At 45.8% G+C, this 22,137-nt stretch overlaps 1 protein-coding gene across 1 annotated transcript; it reads right to left on the bottom strand.

Moving 5' to 3' along the window:
• Positions 1 to 19,769: 19,769 nt before the first annotated feature.
• On the bottom strand, positions 19,770 to 21,852 carry LOC149404537 (uncharacterized). Its single transcript, XM_089606794.1, has 3 exons — positions 21,744 to 21,852; positions 20,769 to 21,337; positions 19,770 to 20,651 (listed from the first exon to the last, which is right to left on the bottom strand). The coding sequence occupies exons 2-3, from the start codon at positions 21,329 to 21,331 to the stop codon at positions 19,949 to 19,951; spliced, it is 1,266 nt and encodes a 421-aa protein (XP_089462920.1). The 5' UTR covers positions 21,332 to 21,337; positions 21,744 to 21,852; the 3' UTR covers positions 19,770 to 19,948.
• Positions 21,853 to 22,137: the final 285 nt, after the last annotated feature.

Genomic DNA, 22,137 nt, shown 5'->3' with positions numbered 1-22,137 from the left:
CCTCGAGTCGAGCCTTGAGTCGTCCTCCTCGAGTCGAGCCTCGAGTCGTCCTCCTCGAGTCGAGCCTCGAGTCGTCCTCCTCGAGTCGAGCATCGAGTCGTTCTCCTCGAGTCGAGCCTCGAGTCGTTCTCCTCGAGTCGAGCATCGAGTCGTTCTCCTCGGGTCGAGCCTCGAGTCGTTCTCGTAGAGTTGAGCCTCGAGTTGCTCATCAAATCGAGTCACTCTCGTCAAGTAGAGACCCTCATACTTCGCGTGACAAGAGTGGTATCCGAAGACCCCTAAGGTGCACTAGAGTCCGACAAGACGGGCCGTGCACTGCGCACGCAGCATGCCGCGCCGGCCAGCCATGCACAGCCAGCCGCGCGCCGCGCCAGGCAGACCGCGCGCCGCGCGAAGACACGCCCGCGCCGCGCGCCCCATGCGCCGCGCATCCCTCGCCGCGCCCAGTGACTCGCGCGCCGCACGCGCCGTGCGCCTCCACTTGACGGCGCGCGCCCCTAGTCCCACATGGACGATAAAGGGACCTTCTAAGGCCCTCAAACACCTATAAATACCCCCTCTCATTGAGGGGAAAGCCATCCCATTCATTCTCAAGGAACTTGAGACTTCTCTCTGCTTCTATGGATGCCATCCTTGGCCTGAAGCAGATTCTCCTCGATTTCTCGTTCTCAGAGATTCTGAAGCGCTTTCCGGGGACTCCCGAGTGCCGCGTCTCTTGATCGAACGATTAATCTTGAGCCCACGAGTGCTCTAACGGTTTTCGACTGAAAATCGCCTACGCGTCTAGCACCCTAGACGCGTCCACCATTTCTGACAAGAAATCGCCGACGCGTCCGGCATTTCCGACTAGAAATCGCCTACACGTTCGGAATCTCCGCCACAACAAGGAGCTCTTGACCTAGAGTCTTCCACGTCTCCAAAAGAGAGAAAACACACATTCTCTCTCGCGCTCGCGATCTCCGAAGTTCTGAGACGCCGCCGAGGAGTCCTCCGCGCCCCGTCTCCTTCGTTGAGCACGCTTCTCCACCAAGGTTCCACGCCTCATACTGCGTCTTGCACGCTTGAACTACATTCTGACCTGATCCCGCGCACGGGTACGTAGGCAGCCGACACCCAAGGCGCGGTCACTCCTCCTCCTCACCCCCTACCTCTCCCGAGAGGCGGGTTGATCGGAGAAAACCTAGCTCGAGACTTTCGAGTTCACACTCTTGGCCCGGGTGCGATCACTTGGTCTGGCCTTGGATCGAACCGCCCGAGGTTTTCAATAGTTGTTCATTTTCGTGCGACAACATTTTGGCGCTAGAAGGAGTGGACTTCCCGACCTGTTCAGCCCGAAATCCCTTCTGTTCATTTTCTTCTTTTCTTCTACAAACTCAACTTTCTCGAACTTGAGAAAAGATGAGTAGTCAACCACCCGTATGTTCTGAGGGCGTTAACAACCCCGATAACATCACTGGGACCAAAAAGTACTTCTTGCGCTCCCGAGCGCATGGTGACGAAGAGTCGCTCCATGAAGAGAGCTAGACCCGCTCACCATCTCCATCTCCTGATAGCAGGGACAACCGCATCATGGAGTTGGAGGAGAGTATCTGCCGGCTAAAGGCGAGGAACGCAAGGTACCACAGCCGACTGGCTGCGAAGCAACCTGCGCATGACACGGTAATCCCCAACGGGGATCCTGAGAACCTCAACGAGGAAAGCCGCGACCGCGACCCTGATATGAGGGTATTGGTGATTCGGAGGATATCGAGACTTCTCTCACGAAGGACGGGGAACCCCCCGCCGTGTTTGAAGCCGGTCCATCGAGTCCCCTACCCCGGACAGGCGACGCGCCGACGGCTTCTCAAGAGGGGAATTCCCGACGTTCAGCCCTCGACCGACTAGGTCAAAGGGAGAATGTTGCAGAAAGTCAGGGCACGCGGAGAGCGCGCTGTCGCAGACGAAGCCTGCGCCTCCGTACGACCAGCCCTGATCTTAGGGACCACCTCACTGCTCAACGCATTGAGCGTGGCGATGACCTAAGAGATCGACTAAGCTCTCGGCCAAACATCCCCGTAGCAGCCCCAACTAACGGGAACCGCCGCACGGGTCAAGGGTCAAATGAAAGGCGACAAGTGACTCCTCCCGAACAGGGAGTTACTCCGACTACCAGTCTCGATGTGATCACAATGATCCACAATCTTCGAAATGAAGTACGAGATCTCCGAGAACACGGAATAGGCGGTAGTGCCTATGGGGTCGTCGAGGAGAATCCATCGCCATTCACGGCTCAGATATTGGCCGAGGTATGCATGGGAAATTTCAAACTCCCGAACCTCGCTCCCTATGATGAAAAAGCGGATCCCGCTTACCATATCCAGCACTATGAAACCTGGATGACGATGCAGGGTGTCGCTCTCGGCGCCATGTGCCAAGCTTTTAGTCTTACCCTCGCCGGACCCGGCTTCGAGTGGTTCAAGAACATAAGGCCGGGAAGCATCCGATCGTTCCAAGACCTGAAGGACATGTTCCTAGCACGCTTCGCTACATCTATGGTCCAAAAGAAGACCAAGATGTACCTGTTGTCAATCAGGCAAGAGAATCGCGAGTCTCTTAGACGATACCTCGCCCGATTCACTGAAGAATCGAATAAGGTCGACCGCTTTGACGACAAAGACGCAATCACTGCCATCATTGAAGGCTTGCGCACAAGTGACTTCCTTAAGTCCATCGTCGGCCGTGTCCCTTCTACCATGGTCGAGTTAATGACTCGAGCCAAGACCTTCATGGGAGTCGAAGATTACCTCGATGGCCGCAAGGGCGATAATCAAAGCCCTCACCGCCGAGACGAGCCTAGCAACGAGCAAGCCAACTCCCGTAAAAGAAGAAACAGAGGGGGTCAGGCTCCTAATAGCCGACCTCCGATGCCCCAAAAGCCGCGACTTGCAGAAGACTTTAAGGGCTACTTATCGTTCACACCATTGAACACGACGTCGGATCAAATCCTAACTTTGGCACGTGACAAATTCACTCCCCCGGCTCCAATGAGCAAAGATCCCGCGACTCGCGATCGATCTAAATATTGCGAGTTCCATCAGGAATACGGTCACTTGACCTCCGAATGCTATAGTCTTAAAAGGCAGATCGAGGCATTGATCCAACGGGGTGAGCTGAAAGAGTTCGTGTTGCGCATAATCAGCGCTGTGGGCCCCACCACAAACAAACCACAGGCTGGCAAGGGAGGAGGAACAGCCGCTTCTGCCGACCGAACCACGGCTACTGCCAATGCCAATCCACAACTCCACGTGGTGACCACCATACTGGGAGGTCCACAGGATGGAGATTCAGCCCGACAATGGAAGAAATTCCTTAGGGCCGTGGCTCAAGAAGACGCTGCTATGCACGTCAACCTCACGTATGAAGAACCTTCGTCCGTGCCCCACGAGACGATGTATTTCACCAATGAAGAAGCCAAGCGAGTTGTGCATCCACACAATGACGCAATTGTGCTCAAAGCCCAAGTGGCTAACAACTTGGTGAAAAGAGTTCTCATCGACAACGGCAGTGCTACCGACATAATTTTCAAGTCCACCTTAGAGCGCATGAAGCTCGGGGGGCTACGCCCAACTCCGACCCAAACGTCATTATTCGGGTTCACTGGGGAGAGAGTCATGACCGAAGGCATCATCGATCTACCGGTCACCTCCGGAACTCCCGGAGACATTGAAGTCGTTCACATGGTCCCATTCCTAGTGGTTGATCAGGAGGCGCCGTATAATGTCATCATTGGGCGACCCACGTTGAACCGGCTAAGGGCTATTACTTCTACATACCACCTACTGGTGAAGTTCCCTACCAAGGATGGAATCGGCATCATGGCTGGAGATCAATCCCAAGCCAGAATATGCTACATCCAAGGAATCGATGGAAAAACCGCTAGAAAGACGGTTAACATGATCTCCCAACTTAGAGACCGCGTCGAGTCGACCAAGGTCCTCCGCGAAGTCCACGAAGACATCTGCATGACACCTAAGTGCAAGGTGCCGACGTCCCTATCCCAAACAGGGAGGGACCCCACAAAGTCTGCCAAGTCATACATGACGAGACACACTACACGGACAAGACACCGATCTGTCGCTTGTGGAATGTGGAACACTTGAGACAGTGCTACCAGTAGCCAGCGTTTCCCCCCATTTTATTTCTTTGCTTTCCAACATTTAATAAGGCCTACGAGCCAATGTTTTAGGATTTCGAATTTTTGCAATACTAATAAAGTTCGAGGTTTTTCTTTCAAAATCCACTTTTTCAAAGATTTTCGATCATCAAAATACGATTGTAAACCCAAAAACTTAGGGGACTAGTGACATAGGCAACGGTAAAATCTTCAAGAAAGTACGCTCCACCTAAAGAAAGTACGCTCGAACATAAACGGGAACGAGCATTCAACTAAGACGCCTCCGCGGCGCGCCGTAAGACATCCAAGAGATGCAGGCTCAAGACGCCTCCACGGCACGCCATAAGACATCCCTGAGATGCAGGCTGAAGACGCCTCCGCGGCGCGCCATAAGACATCCCAGAGATGCAGGCTGAAGACGCCTACATTACGCACCTAAAACGCCTACATGGCGCAACCAAGATGCCTACATGGCACATCTAAAGCGCCTATACGGCACACCTAAGAAGCCTACATGGCGTATCTAGGCCATCCCTTGCGACGTCTCTCACAACGCACTCTGAGTCGCCACAAGGCGTTGCATATGATGACTAATCGCAACGCACCTGAACCGCCATACATGGCGCAGGTCATGCCATCTTCACCACCGCCTACTGAGCGCGATCACACTCGTCTTGGGAGATTCCCTATTCCATGCGAGCTAATTGAAGCTGCTCGCAAAGACTCACGAACTCCGCCTCTGAGCAAGAACCTCGCTTGGCCTGAGCTAGCTGAGACTTCGCTCGAGCAAGCTCCTCTTGGAAGAGTCGCAGGCGACGAATGAGGTCGTGTAGAATCTTCTTGAGTCGAGCCCTGCTCCTCGAGACAAGTCACTCTCCTCGAGTCGAGCTTCGCTCCTCGAGTCGAGTCATTCTCCTCAAGTCGAGTCTCGCTCCCCGAGTCGAGTCATTCTCCTCGAGTCGAGCTTCGATCCTCGAGTCGAGCCACTCTCCCCGAGTCGAGCCTCGCTCCTCGAGTCGAGTCATTCTCCTCGAGTCGAGCCTCGCTCCTCGAGTCGAGTTGCGCTCTTTAAGTCGAATCATTCTCCTCGAGTCGAGCCTCGCTCCTCGAGTCAAGTCATTCTCCTCGAGTCGAGCCTCGTTCTTCGAGTCGAGTCATTCTCATCGAGTGGAGCTTCGCTCCTCGAGCCGAGTCATCCTCCTCGAGTCGAGCTTCGCTCCTTGAGTCGAGTCATTCTCCTCGAGTCGAGCTTCGCTCTTCGAGCCGAATCTTTCTCCTCGAGTCGACCCTCGTTCCTCGAGTCGAGCCTCGCTCCTCGAGTCGAGCCTCGCTCCTCGAGTCGAGTCATTCTCCTCGAGTCGAGCCTCGCTCCGCGAGTCGAGTCATCCTCCTCGAGTCAAGCTTCGCTCCTCGAGCCGAGTCATTCTCCTCGAGTCGAGTTTCGCTCCTCGAGCCGAGTCATCCTCCTCTAGTCGAGCTTCGCTTCTCGAGTCGAGTCATTCTCCTCGAGTCGAGCTTTGCTCCTCGAGACAAGTCATTATCCTCGAGTCGAGCCTCGTTCCTTGAGTCGAGCCTCGAGTTGTTCTCCTCGAGTCGAGCCTCGAGTCGTGCTCCTCGAGTCGAGCCTCGAGTCGCTCCTCGAGTCTAGCCTTGAGTCGTTATCCTCGAGTCGAGTCCCGCTCCTTGAACAAGCACCTGAAACGATTTGAAGAACAGGCTAGCGAAAGCGAGACTATTGCAAAATGAAACAAACAAACAGAGCGAAACTTACCCTCTGGGCATAGAAAATGCCATGACAGAAGAAGTCCACATCAATACTCGTTACAATGTCCCTTCGCGTCTTTAACAGGGACTCGCACTCACGCCTGGGGAATATGGGCCGATCTTCCGAATGCAGATGGGGAAGCATCACCAAAGCTGTAATGGCGGATGCCCCGTGAGACCGACTTATGCTCGATGCGTGATCGAACTTTGAGCATTGATCCCCGAGCAGTCGAAGCCCTCCGGTGCGGCAGAGCCTTCCACCAGGTGCCACTCCGTCTTCTCGAAGCATCAGCCCGCAGCATCAACCTCCGTCTCCGAGACCTCGGAATGAGCACGCCTTTGCGGAACGCAAAAGTGCAGTCGCCTTCCAAGCTGGCCGAGATGGACGCCATGATCTTCCCCTAATAGGTCACGATTACACAATCGTCGCCCTGCTAATCACCGTCGAGTCCCATGGACTCTGGGTCGATGATATCATCAAACAATACGCCATCGAAGAAAGACTTGGGCGGGACTTCGCCAAAAGACCAATAAGCCGCGACACGCCGGGACGCCTCGGCACACGCACGCGCCCTACTTGCATGCGCATATCCCCGTTGCTCCGGGGCCAGAGCGATGGATGCGAACGTGTCCGCCTCGCCCACGTTGAGTTACGCCTCTCATCCGTTTGGATCCTCCTCCACGTGTTGATCACACAATCGTGTTGAGAGAGACGGAAAAGCGAGAGAGAACACTTGCAATTGTGAGAATATTCTCTATAATCACAAAGGCTTCACGACGGCGAAACCCTGGGAGATAAATTTTTCTCAAACACCCGGCGGAAACAACTAAAAGTTCACCGCCCGGAGCCTCCCGAGCGATGAACTTGGGGGGCTAATGTTGTCGGTCGTTTTCAAAAAACCCAGAACACCGAGAAGACACGCCGCTCAAAGGGCCGATGGTCAGGCCGGAGGTCCTGAAGAGTGGCAAGCCTTCCGTCACGAGTCGACTGGAAAGTCCTCGGGCCAAACTCTCACGCTCCTCGAGTCGAGCCTCGAGTCGTTCTCCTCGAGTCGAGCCTCGAGTCGTCCTCCTCGAGTCGAGCCTCGAGTCGTCCTCCTCGAGTCGAGCCTCGAGTCGTCCTCCTCGATTCGAGCCTCGAGTCGTCCTCCTCGAGTCGAGCATCGAGTCGTTCTCCTTGAGTTGAGCCTCGAGTCGAGCATCGAGTCGTTCTCCTCGGGTCGAGCCTCGAGTCGTTCTCGTAGAGTTGAGCCTCGAGTTGCTCATCAAATCGAGTCACTCTCGTCAAGTAGAGACCCTCATACTTCGCGTGACAAGAGTGGTATCCGAAGACCCCTAAGGTGCACTAGAGTCCGACAAGACGGGCCGTGCACCGCGCACGCAGCACGCCGCGCCGGCCAGCCATGCACAGCCAGCCGCGCGCCGCGCTAGGAAGGCTGCGCGCCGCGCCAGGCAGACCGTGCGCCGCGCGAAGACACGCCCGCGCCACGCGCCCCATGCACCGCGCATCCCGCGCCGTGCCCAGTGACTCACGCGCCGCGCGTTGTGTGCCGCGCGCACCGTGCGCCTCCACTTGACGGCGCGCGCGCCCCTAGTCCCACATGGACGAAAAAAGGACCTTCTAAGGCCCTCAAACACCTATAAATACCCCCTATCATTGAGGGGAAAGCCATCCCATTCATTCTCAAGGAACTTGAGACTTCTCTCTGCTTCTCTGGATGCCATCCTTGGCCTGAAGCAGATTCTCTTCGATTTCTCGTTCTCAGAGATTCTGAAGCGCTTTCCGGGGACTCCCGAGTGCCGCCTCTCTTGATCGAACAATTAATCTTGAGCCCACAAGTGCTCTAACGGTTTTCGACTGAAAATCGCCTACGCGTCTAGCACCCTAGACGCTTCCACCATTTCTGACAAGAAAGCGTCGACGCGTCCGGCATTTCCGACTAGAAGTCGCCTACGCGTCCGGAATCTCCGCCACAACAAGGAGCTCTTAACCTAGAGTCTTCCACGTCTCCAAAAGAGAGAAAACACACATTCTCTCTCACGCTCGCGATCTCCGAAGTTCTGAGACGCAGCCGAGGACTCCTCTGCGCCCCGTCTCCTTCGTTGAGCACGCTTCTCCACCAAGGTTCCACGCCTCATACTGCGTCTTGCACGCTTGAACTACGTTCTGACCTGATCTCGCGCACGGGTACGTAGGCAGCCGACACCCAAGGCACGGTCACTCCTCCTCCTCACCCCTACCTCTCCCGAGAGGCGGGTTGATCGGAGAAAACCTAGCTCGAGACTTTCGAGTTCACACTCTTGGCCCGGGTGCGATCACTTGGTCCGAGCTTGGATCGAACCGCCCGAGGTTTTCAATAGTTGTTCATTTTCGTGCGACAACACCTAACATTCCTGGAAAGCCTCGTTGCTCCCCAACATATAACAATCTTGCAAAATCATTGGCATCAGGCTCTCGTAAGTACCTTTCTGCAAAAATCTTGATAACAGCTCGACAAAATCTTCTCAAGCACTCCAATGCCGTTGTCTCGCCAATTTTAACGTACTCATCAGTGGCATCAGCGGGCAAACCATATGCCAGAATATGAAGCATGGCTGTCGCTTTTTGAAGTGTTGATAAGCCAGGCCTATCAAGTCCATCTCGTCGTTGGATGAAATAGTCATCATGATCTTTGACTGCATCAACAATACAAAGAAATAAAGGACGAGACATTCGAAATCGTCTACGAAATATACCATCATTGAATCGAGGATTATCGGCAAAGTAAACGTCGAACAAAATACGTCCGACAGCTTCGCGGTCACGATTGATGCACACATGAGTTCGTGGGATATTTTGGTTGGAGTAATGATTGGTAGAATTGGTGTTTCTATCGATCAGACCAAGAATCAATTATTGTGAAACATCGAACTCGGTCATGTCAATGGTAGAGAAAGTGTAATCATCATCATCAGAAGATGAACTCTGATTCATTTTTAGAGAAGGAAAGACTAAATATGTGTATGAAATGAGATATATCAGAAATGCGTACTTTATAATGTGATATGCTTATGGGAAGGACAAGCTATCTAGTTTTATAGAGATGTTTTAGAATAAGGATAATGATAAAGATAAGAAAATTATTTCGTGGATAGGATGAGATAAGGAAATTATTTCATAGATAGGATGGATAGGATGAGATAAGATGGGATAGGATAAGATAATGAAATTATGTCGTGGATAGGATGAGATAAGGAAATTATTTCGTGGATAGGATGAATAGGATAAGATAAGATAAGATAGGATGAGATAAAGAAATTATTTCGTGGATAGGATAAGATAAGAAAATTCAATCTAAGGGTGATAGTTGAAATAAGGAAATCTAATCCAAAGACCGAGATTCATTTGTCCACTTCATACTTTTTCTATAAATACAAGCTATTTCATAACATTCAATTCCATTCAGAAATACAAGCCTTTTCATAACATTCACTTCCATTCCAAACACTTGTCTTCCATCCTAAAAATGGAAGGTCGAGGTTCTGGTTATTCTACTTCAGAAGATATAGCCCTTTGTTTGGCCTACTTAGAAATTTCACAAGACCCTATATCCGGTAGGTTTAATAATGCCGAACGTTTATGGGGTCGCATCCAAGAAAAAATTTGTGAATCTATGGAGTATCTATTTCTGATCCACGCCGATGTGCTTATATTATTCAGGAACAAACACGTAATACAACAAAAAATATATGAGGAACAATTACAACAATATGGTACTTCTAATTCCACGGATGTTTTTGATAATATTGGAGGTTCTGGAAATGATTTTTCGAGCTATTAGACTTTCATATAAGTCTAAGTAGTTTGGTTTTATTTATTGTGTCTAAATTTTTTATTTATGTCTTAATCTTTTTTTTTTTTGTATGTAGTATTGTGACTTAAGTTTTTCGATTATGTAATTTTTAAATGTCTTGATGTTTTTTTAATTGTCTATGTAAAATATTGTGATTTCTATTGTAGTAATTTTATTTTCTTTTTTCAAGTATGAGTTGTATTTTAAATAATAATTTTTAAAATATATACATAATACATATAAATACTAAATTGTAGTTATAAATTAAATTTTGGACAAATAATATAATTTTTAAAAGTTCGGAGCAAATGTAGAGATGAAATAGTGCATTCCCCATAGTTGGAGATACACTTTTGAAATCAGTTACATATTTGGAGAATAGAGATGCCATTGAATATGAATCGTGGAGCAACTCGATGATTGTCTTAGCAAGTTGGGCATGAAAGATATCTTCGCACCAACTTGAGGGGGAGTGTTAGATTACGTGTGTATATATGTAATTAGTTACGATAATAATTATGTTAGTTCCTATTTCGTAGGATTAGTTATCTATTTTAGTTATTTGTTTATATTTTATTCTGTTGCATCTAAACGTGTATTCAGTCCTAGTAGTTAGGAAGTTAGTTCACTTTGTATCTCTATATATATCAGTTTATTAATAAAGAGACTTTACACGCTCAATTATACCTGCTCTTAGAAACAGTTTTACTTGAAAGAGAAGGTTTATAGTAAATATTGGAACAGGTTTTATGCTCACTACTACAAACAGTGGATTCCACAACGGTACAGTACCGTTGTGGAATGATTCCACAACGGTTCTGTACCGTTGTGGAATCCTCCGCTGTGTAATGATTCCACAACGGTACACGTACCGTTGTGGAATCTTAGGGATTCCACAACGGTACAGTACCGTTGTGGAAACCTCCACGTTTCCACAACGGGACGGTCCCGTTGTGAAAAATGAATCAATTTTTTTAAAACTCGCCGCGGCCACGTATTGACTTCGCTGCGGCGTGATCTTCCACAACGGTACCCCGTACCGTTGTGCAATAGTTCGCCGCGGCCAATGACATACATGGCCGCGGCGAACAAGAATTATGTTGATTTCCGAAACGCGCCGCGGCAACGTTACGTACTCGCCGCGGCGTGATCTTCCACAACGGTACAGACGTACCGTTGTGGAATAGTTCGCCGCGGCCAATGACATACATGGCCGCAGCGAACAAGAATTATGTTGATTTCCGTTTCTCGCCGCGGCAACGGTACGTACTCGCCGCGGCGTGATCTTCCACAACGGTACAGACATACCGTTGTGGAATAGTTCGCCGCGGCCAATGACATACATGGCCGCGGAGAACAAGAATTTTGTTTTTTTTTTAATTCTCGCCGCGGCAAGGAATACCTTTGGCTGCGGCGAGATGAATTCCCATGAAACTTTGCCGCGGCGTAATGATTACACGTCGCGGCCAAATTGTACCTGAGAGCTATTTTTTTGTTTTCCAATTAAAAACCTGAAAATTAAATATATCCAAAACCAAATATATATCCAAAAAATCCAAATACATCCATAACATCCAAAATATATACATAACATCCAAAACCAAATATATATCCAAAAATAAATATCTATATCCAAAATCAAACTAATATTCACATTCTATAAAAGTTTGTACGTATAACACCCACTCTTCTCGAACTCTCTCTAAGTTATCCGGTGTATATGACTTCTTCATTTGTAATTTATCTATACCAACTCCAACAATATCACGCATATAACTTAAAACATAATACCCGCATTCCGTGTTTCCGATTTGTTTGGGAGCCGAGGCATTTGTGATTAAGGTTGATTGACCGTTACTTCGGGCTTCTTGATTGTGAAGCTTGAAATCCGAAAAAATCCTTATACGCCAAAAAAAAAAACAAATTAGAAAAGAAGCATTAGTGGAAATGAAATATTTCAAATAACATGTAATTAATTTACCTTTTTATCAACATCCTTAAATCCAATGGGATTTTATTTTTCAACGGATCGAAGAACATCGCTTGATCTTTCCAAAGATCGAAGACAACAAGCATCCAATGTTCATTTAAATTGTACGGCATCAAAACTAGTTGTTTTGGTTTGCAATTTCGTACTATTTTACCGATTTGCTTGACGCGTTCGGATAAATGGGCCTCATCGTTGTTGGTTTGGAGGTAGCAACTCAAACCCGCTTCAACAAAACACATTACTTCACTCCGCTTATTTTTGTCTAATATGGATTGTAGATAACTACGAAAAACAATTATTGGATTAGTTAATAAAATGAAATATTGTATATTGATATAAGAAAAAGAATATAAAAGAAATATTTACCCCATGTAAACCGTTATGCATGACGCGCCTATTTCCTCGTATGTAAGGAATTCTTTAACATCGTCAAACATCACCGGAATACGCTCTACGGCGATACTTGCACAAACTTTGACATTGATTGCATCCCCTTTCGGTAACATTACTCGGTTGGCATGTTGAGCGAGCAATCGAAACTTTGGATTAATCAACGTATATGAAATCTTCTTATCGTCATCGGCACTAGGTTCACTACCACCACCGACCTTCAACACTTGTGTGACCACCGGGCCGCGACTCTCTTTTGCAATTTCAGTTTCTATTAATCTCTTTGGCCACTTAACGAAGCCCCCTACGGCTTCTTCAATAGTCTTGGCTTCATCGGTGGGAATCGGCAAAAAAGCTTTCTTAATCAAAGCCGTCGCAATGCTCACTCGAACGTTTACATCCTCCAAAGATGAAAAATGAACGTGTTCGGCATTCATGTACGCTCGCCCGTTTGCTACATGAATCGTGCCTCCATTCATGAAATCATCAAGGAGGAGAATGCATTCTATGCTTTCATCCGAACACGGTGTCACCGGCGTGGTTGGATTCATTGAGCAACTTGCTCGAACACTATCGAGTTTGTCGGCAACTTCATGTTGAGATTGTTTATCTAATAAATTCACTAATGTTATTAAAAAATATATATATAAATATTTGACTTTTTTACTTGTATTAAAAAATTAAAAATTACCTAAAGACGTTACTTCATTAGCCTTGTCTTCATCACCATCTTTAGCCATGTCTTCATCACCGCCCTTAGCCATCTCTACATCATCACCCTTAGGCATCTCTTCATCAACACCAATATTTTCCTCTTCATTTGTGGGACGTAGGACACTAGGCAACTCGTCATTAGCATCTTTGAGACTCAAACCATTTTGAGTTAAGGCTTTCATAATGAAAGATTTTAACTCACACATTTCTCGACGTAACTTAGTTACCTCGTCACTCGAGTTTGACCGACGAGATACGGAATTGCAACTTGACGAGTATTTAGATTGCCCATGAACACGACCGGGATGTTCCTTAGATTGCAAGACACTTTCCATAGACTCATCCGTAACTTCTTGAGATGATTTTCCCTTCATTCTCGACTCAACCCATAATACCTCTTTTGTAGGCCATTCACCCGTTTCCTCGTACTATTATCAAGCAATACCACAAATTAATTAATAAATATTATGAAACATGGACAACAAAATAAAACATGTAAATCTAACCTTTTGTTGATCAAGTTTTCGATATCCATTTCGGCCGGTTCTAGATTTGTACACGTTCTTCCTCGCTATTTCTTTCCCATTGTCCGATGATTTTTTGAACATATCGGAACGTCTATACTCAACAAATTTTATCCAATCTTCTTCGGTGATATTTCCATAGCGTTTTAAAACGTATTCCGGCCTCTTCAAGACACTTGGATCATTGAGGTTGTCTTTGACTAGATCGTTGTATAGCTCGTGACGGAATAACCTCGCCGCTTCTCCAACTCTCATAAGACAATTATTCTTAAGTTCGATAGGGACCGTAAATGCTTCACATATTTCGTTCCAAATCCTTTCTTTTAGCTGTTTATGCTCTTTTAGTCTCCAATCGATCATCGAAATTGGAACGTGTTCTCTAGCTAACACGCCAAAATAACTCGATAACTCATCACCCTCCTTATCCAATGGTTCATCTCTATCATTAAATTTGACGTTTATCTTTTTACCAAGAGTTTTAACCTTATTAATCTTGGGCATAAGAGTATTTCTTCTTTTCCCGGGACCATCGATATTGGTGGATCTCCGTTTACCGCTAACGGTACTAGTGGAAGTATTAGACATAATCTATGAAAAAACAAAATTCAACATAAACTCAATTCAAACCAATTCCAACACAAACTCAAACTTAAATTCAATTTCAATTCAAACCAATTTCAATATAAACTCAAATCGAAATTCGATTCCACACTAATTTTCTACATAAATATCAAATTCCATATTCAATTTATATATAACTTAAACACAAATACACAATTCTAACCTAATTTCAACATAAAAATACAAATTACATAAAAAAAAACACTTACCCATAACCTAATTTCAACATAAAAATACAAATTACATAGAAAAAACACTTACCCGGAGTGAAGATGACGAGCACGGAGGCGTGGTGGAGAGATAAAACGTCAATGACGTTGTCGGGACTTGTGGTCGGAGGGTTGTGGTCGGAGGCAAGGTTTTGTGGACTTAGAAATTTGTGGAGAAGAGAGGAGAGAGAAGGACGGTGGCCGAGGAAGAAGAGAGGAGAGAGAGGGACGGCGGCCGAGGAAGAAGAGAGGAGAGAGAGGGACGGCGGCCGAGGAAGAAGAGAGGAGAGAGAGGGACGGCGGCCGAGGAAGAAGAGAGGAGAGAGAGGGACGGCGGCCGAGGAAGAAGAGAGGAGAGAGAGGGACGGCGGCCGAGGAAGAAGAGAGGAGAGAGAGGGACGGCGGCCGAGAAAGAAGAGGAGAGAGAGAGACGACGGCGACGGAGTGGGTGTGGGTCGGAGAGAAAGAGAGAAGAAGAGGGTGGGTCGGAGAGAAAGAGAGAAGAAGAAGAAAAATGAAATTTCTGAAAATTTTGAAAAAAATCGAGTGGGAAAACTGTTTTAGGGTCTGACCGCGATATTTCGCCGCGGCCAAAGTCCAACGTCGCCGCGGCGAGTTCATTCCACAACGGTATGACCGTCCCGTTGTGGAATATTTCGCCGCGGCCACGTATCTGATTCGCCGCGGCGAAACATTCTGGCCGCGGCGATCTTCATACGTGGCCGCGGCGACATAGTTCACAGATTTACATAGCCCCTGGAACTCATTTCGCCGCGGCCATGTAGATACTTCGCCGCGGCGAAACATTCATGCCGCGGCGATCTTTATACGTGGCCGCGGCGAAATAGTTCACAGATTTACATAGCCTCTGGAACTCATTTCGCCGCGGCCACGTATGTAGTTCGCCGCGGCGTGATATACCTGGCCGCAGCCAAAGTATAGTATAGCCGCGGCGAACAGTTCTCAGATTTACTGGAACTCATTTCGCCGCGGCAATGTATTTCTTTCGCCGCGGCGAGTGTATTCCACAACGGGACGATTGTCCCGTTGTGGAATCTATTCGCCGCGGCTAGGTATAGTGTTAGCCGCGGCGAAACATCGCGCAGTGGATCTATAAATTAAAATTTCTCGTCATTTTCACTTTCTAATCTCAAAACCTCATTCGGAAACCCACTCCAAACCTAATTCCGACCTGTTCTGCGCCATTCTTGGTTATCACTCTCAACTATACGTCCAAATCTTGTAAGTTATTCTCCTACTTGCTTTGAATATACTTGTTTTTTATAACTTGGTAATTAGAATGGGTATTTGTTGTAAAATCTAGGATTTTCTATCATTGAAGATGAAAAAATGGATGTGGGAGAATAGATTAACTGAGATATATCAAGAAGGTGTAGATGAGTTTTGTAAATTCGCTAGAGATAATATGGACGGCGTGAAATCTATTCGTTGCCCTTGTGTTCGATGTGGAAATCATAGGCATTTTTCGCTTGATGTTGTTCGAACCCATTTGTTTGCGTATGGAATAATGACCTCCTATCAAAGATGGTACTATCATGGTGAGGTTTTTCGTTCGACGATAAACAATAGCGTTGATGATATTGAAAATGATGTTGATGATATGCCCGGAATGATGAATGATTTGGAGGACGATTTTGTTGACCGGCCGGAGTTGTTTGAGTCGATGATGATTGATGCGGAGACACCATTATACGAAGGGTGTACAAGCTTTTCGAAGTTGTCGTTTTTAGTTACGTTGTTTCATTTGAAGGCGTCGGGTGGTTGGACAAACACTAGCTTTACAAAATTGTTGGAAACACTTAAAGAAGCCTTTCCGAAAGACAATAAAGTTCCTTTAAGTATGTATGAGGCGAAGAAGACTTTGGGCACATTAGGTATGAAGTACGAGAAGTTCCATGCATGCCCGAATGATTGTATTTTATACAGACACGAGCATGAAAATCTAGATGAATGTCCGATCTGCAAAGAGTCGAGGTGGAAGAAGGGTAAAATGCCACGTGACGGAGTCAAAGGAGTTCCAGTTAAGGTAGGTTTTCACTACTCGATTATCAAATACATGTATAGCCTATAATGGTATGCTTCTTATTGTTTTTTATGATTACAGTCGTTATGGTACATTCCTCCAATGCCACGCTTCCGACGAATGTTTAATAGTGCCAAACACGCGAAGAACATGGTTTGGCACTCCGAAAAACGTGTCAATGATGGTGTTCTCAGACATCCTACCGATGCTGCCCAATGGAAATCCTTTGATTTTGAGTATAAGGATTTCAGTGCTGATCCCCGAAATCTTCATCTTGGTTTAGCAACTGATGGTATGAACCCGTTTAGCATGATGAGCAGTAAATACAGTGTTTGGCCGGTTATATTGGTGAACTACAATCTCCCTCCAAAACTCTGTATGAAGAGAAAGTTCTTGATGTTAACGCTTCTGATATCAGGACCGAGTCAACCAGGTAATGATATCGATGTTTATTTGGCACCGCTTGTTGATGATTTGAAGATGTTATGGGATAAGGGCTATGAGGTTAAAGACGCTTATCGTCGAGATTCTTTCAACTTACGGGCAATGTTATTGTGAACTATTAACGACTTTCCGGCCTATGGAAATTTGTCAGGATATTCTGTGAAATGCTCGATTGGTTGTCCTATTTGTATGAAAGACACATCTTCCATTCGGTTGAAGCATAGTAAGAAGACTGTTTTTCTCGGGCATAGAAGATTTTTACCAAGAGACCACCCATTTAGAAGGTTAAAACAAGCATTTGATGGCAACACAGAAGAACGGCTCCCTCCTCGAATTTTGTCTGGTGAAGATGTCTACGAGATGGTAAAAAACGTCAATGAAGTCCTTGGAAAAAGAAAGCGTCGTGCTAGTACTAAAGAGTCGTTTCAAGAGAATCCTTGGAAGAAGAAATCGATATTTTATGACCTTCCGTATTGGAAGACGCACTACGTTCGGAATTGTCTGGATGTTATGCATATCGAGAAAAATGTTTGCGAATCCGTTATCGGTACTCTTCTTGATGATCCACATAAATCGAAAGACGGAATAAAATCTAGAAGGGATCTCAAGGAGCTGAATATAAGAAGTATTTTGCACGCCGATGAGGAGGTCGGACAAAAAACTAAATTTCCAGCGGCTAAGTATACTCTAGATCGGAAGGAGAAGAAGAAGTTGTGTAAATGGTTTGCGTCTATCAAAGTTCCCGATGGTCATTCTTCAAACTATACGAGATTTGTATCTATGAAAGATTTGAGACTTATTGGAATGAAGACTCACGATTGTCATGTGCTTCTACAACAAATGTTACCTCTCGCCTTGCGTGGAATTTTGTCACCCGATGTGAGATTTGCAATATCCAAGATATGTGTATTCTTCAACTCGATTTGCTCGAAGGTTATTGATCCTACTCGGTTGGATTCCATGCAATCGGAGTTGGTAAAAACTCTATGCATGCTAGAGAAGTTTTTCCCACCTTCGTTTTTTGACATCATGACTCACTTAACTGTTCACTTGGTACGTGAAGTGAAATTATGTGGGCCCGTATTTTTACGTTGGATGTATCCAATCGAACGTTACATGAAAGTGTTGAAGAGTTATGTGAAGAACTACAATAGACCGGAAGGGAGCATAGTAGAAAACTGTATAGCTGAGGAGTCCTTTGAATTTTGTTCGGAGTATTTAACTAATGCAGACGCGATTGGGTTGCCAAAGAACACAAGTCATGAATCAAAAGCTTTATCTACAGGTATGTTTTCTAACACTTTCTTTTGTGTATTTAACTTATTCATGAGAGGACCACTACTCATATGAGTGGTTATGTATAGGTACTTATTCTATCGTCAACCGGAAAGAGTGGGAGCAAGCCAGTCTCCATGTCTTGCATAACGTTTCCGAGGTCACGCCGTTTGTGGATATTCATTTGAAAGAATTGAGGGCAAATGATCCAAAAAGAGCTAAAAATGAAAAATGGTTACAAGAAGAGCACAATCGTTTGTTTCAGAAGTGGCTTGGAAAACGATTATTTCAAGAATCAGGACATTCAGAAACGTTGAGCAAAATATCTGGCGGTCCTTCGTCAATGGTTACAAGGTACACTGCTTGGTCTGTTAATGGTTTTACTTTTTACACCAAAGAAAGAGACAACAAGCATCCCGTTCAAAATAGTGGTGTTACATTACTTGCTGAAGCATTACACGTTTCTTCGGCAAAGGATAAAAATCCAAAAAAAGCTTTTATGAACTATTATGGGTACATTGAAGACATTTGGGAACTTGATTATTGTGGGCTACGAATAGCTTTGTTTAAGTGCAAATGGGCAGACAACAATCATGTTAAAGTTGATAAAGACGGAGTTACGATTGTCGACTTTCGACGTACAAGTTACGAGAATGATTCATTTATTTTGGCCTCACAAGCAACTCAAGTGTTTTACGTACCAGAACCCGTCAATCCAGATTTGTCATTAGTGGTTCACATGAAAGCGAGAAATATTGAAGAAGATGAAGACGACAACATGTCTAATATCCCCCCATTCACATCCGGCTTGCCACTTGTTGATGAAGAGATCGAAGATTTTGATGATGATGATGTTTCTCATTTACATCGTTCGGGTATCAATCATATTTTAGTGTGAAAACAAAAAAAATATGTATTTTAGTTTATTTTATGATATATACTTTATATAATTATTGTTAATATCCTGTTGATAAATACTAATATGGCCGCTTCCAAGACTATAAAACGTCAAGGCTTAATATTCCGCCGCGGCCATGATAACTCGCCGCGGCCATGATGACAACACGCTGCGGCCAATAGACCAACTGGCCGCGGCGAAATAAGTTCCAGATACTTTGTTTTTTTAGGAACCCACTTCGCCGCGGCCATGTACAAAACCCGCCGCGGCCAAGATATCTCGCCGCGGCCAATAGAACACCTGGCCGCGGCGAAATAAGTTCCAGAGTCTATGTTTTTTTAGGAACCCACTTCGCCGCGGCCATGTACAAAACACGCCGCGGCCAAGATATCTCGCCGCGGCCAATAGAACACCTGGCCGCGGCTAAATAAGTTCCAGAGTCTATGTTTTTTTAGGAACCCACTTCGCCGCGGCCATGTACAAAACACGCCGCGGCCAAGATACCTCGCCGCGGCCATGTACAAAACACGCCGCGGCCAAGATGTCACGCCGCGGCCAATAGAACACCTGGCCGCGGAGAAATATGTTCCAGAGTCTATGTTTTTTTAGGAACCCACTTCGCCGCGGCCATGTACAAAACACGCCGCGGCCAAGATGTCTCGCCGCGGCAAATAGAACACCTGGCCGCGGCGAAATAAGTTCTAGAGTCTATGTTTTTTTAGAAACCCAATTCGCCGCGGCCATTTATAAACACGCCGCGGCGAAGATGACTCGCCGCAGCCAAAACAACATGTGGCCGCGGCTAATGTCTTCTTCATCGGGGAGAATCTATAGTTATTACTTTTTAATCTGAAGTAATATCAAACACAATCAATACATAAATTTTAAATACTCAAATCATCCATTCAATACCATAACAAGTCTCAAACATAAATTCATACAATACCATAACGAGTCTCAAACACAAATTAAAATCTGAAACAAGTATCAAACACACATAAAGACATAAATATTTAAGTCTCACACACATAAAAAAAAGATGAAAACAATTATTAAACTTAGAAGGTTTCAAAAAACACATAAAAAAATTTACTCGTTGTCGTCGTTGTCATTCGTAGGTGGTTGTGGTGGTGGTGGTGGTGGCCCCGGGTACTGAGGAGGTGCCATATGCGGTGGCCATTGCGGTGCTTGCGCCTGATAGTATGTGTATTGAGGATATGGAGGAAACCGGTATTGATTCTCCTGATTGATGTCCCATCGACCAATCATCTCGTTCAATCCTTCGAAAGCCGCGGCGCCATATTGTCCTTGTTGGTACATGTAATCTTGGGTGTGTTGATACCCGCCAACGAGATAGTGGCTACACCGAGCAATGTACTCTTGGGTGGCGGGATCATACCCCGGAGGTGGTTGTAAACACAACAGTGGCTCGTTGAGTGACGGTTCATCCTCATCTTCTTCATCCTCTTCCTCCTCTTCCGGCTCTTTGACAATGTATCTCTCGATCGTCTTGTCATTAATAGGCGCCCCACACTTCTTGGTTGTGTCGTGTTTTGCGCCTCCAACACCGGCATTCAGACACAAGCCGTAGATGATTGACGGATACGGCAACCCATTTTTGATATTCTTGTAGTCGATTCTCTTCATCCAATTGTAGATGAATCGACCGACGTTGATGGTGTTACCACGAATGATACAAAACAAAAGATGGACATGTTCCTCGTCGAGACGGGTGAAGTGCTTTATCGGAAAGAGACGGGAGCAAATGAAATAAATCCACGTTTTTGCGAGCCTGTAAATTAAACACCGTTATATTTAAAACATGCAATTAATAGAAAAAATAAACACCGTTCTATTTAAAACATACAATAGATAAAATAATACACGCAAAAAAGAAGAAAAGTCTAACCTCGTCAGTGATTTACGGAAAAGCTTTCTAACTCCTTTGTCCATGACCCAATTCTCTCCTGGAGTAGTCAACACACTCAACATTTCATCGAGATTAGGATTTCTCAACCATTGTCGATAACCCTCATTCTCGAATTCGATGTCCGGGGTTCCTAGCAATGCGTTGATGGCTCCGACACTACAATCAACGTCTACACCACGAACCGTCACCACATCATCCTCGTGATCTGGTAAGTTCGCGTAGAATTCGTACATGAGCGTAACGTTTGCTTTGTGCTCGGGTGTGGCACAAAATTTTCTCCAAGAGAAACCTTCGATGGTATTGTTGATTTGAGACCCTATAGGCGTGGTTGAGCTCACCTTCAACCCTCGTTCAAAGATCGGACTTCGTTGAACGAGGATGTCGTAGCGTTCTTCTGCGGCCTTGCTAGTGAATACCCGACTATTATAATCCACTACGGGTTCGGGTTCGGCTTGACGAGACCTCTTATTTTTTTTTGTGGGGGGGCGAGAAGAGCTAGGGGCGGCTTCTTTGTGACCGGCGGTTGTCTTTGAACGGCCCATTTTCACCTAATTGAACAAATCATTTCAAACTCAAATTCAACAACATTTTCAAACAATAAATCATCTTCAACACAAAATTAAACTCAATTCAACACTAAATACATATAAAAATACATTATATTCAAATAAATAAAACATAAACTCATCACAAACACAAATTCAAACTCAAATCCGACCTCAATTTAACTACAATATCAAAATACAACTCATTTTAAATCTAAAATAACATTATACCCAAAATCATAAATTAGAACAAAAAACCCAAAATAAAAAACCATAATTTCGGCCAAATCTACACCCCCAATATCATAAATTACAACCAAAATCAACCAAAATCATAAATTAGTTTATAAATCACACAAAGTATTCATAAAAATTAGGATTTTGATATGAAATTGAGATAAAAACATACCTTGATAAAAGAATTTGGTGGGAGAGAGAGCAAGGGAGGCGACACCGAGAGAAAGAAAGAAGAGCACGGCGAGATTTTGCTTCGGCGAGGAGGGCGGCGAGATTTGGCGGCGGCGAAATGGCGGCGAAGTTTCAAGGTTGGTTTGGGAGGAGAAATGGCACAGAATCGGCCGAAGTGAAGGTCTGAGGCGAGAGAAAGTGTAAAAAATGAAAAAAGAAATCGAAATGAGGCTTTTATAGTGAAGCCCTAAAATTTTTTACGACATTTCGCCGCGGCGAGTTTAAGCCTTCGCCGCGGCGAAATGTCGTAAAAAATTTCCACAACGGGTTATTGTCTCGTTGTGGAATCGATTCGCCGCGGCGACTCATAAGTTTCGCCGCGGCGAGATGTCTGA

The sequence above is a fragment of the Urtica dioica genome, chromosome 2 (genome assembly GCF_054948205.1).
Source record: "Urtica dioica subsp. dioica isolate 48M chromosome 2, U.dioica_male_clone48M_v1_H2, whole genome shotgun sequence".
Taxonomy (NCBI): Eukaryota; Viridiplantae; Streptophyta; class Magnoliopsida; order Rosales; family Urticaceae; genus Urtica; species Urtica dioica.
Note: the sequence above shows the minus strand (reverse complement) of the source record. Positions and strands in the feature narration are given on the sequence as shown.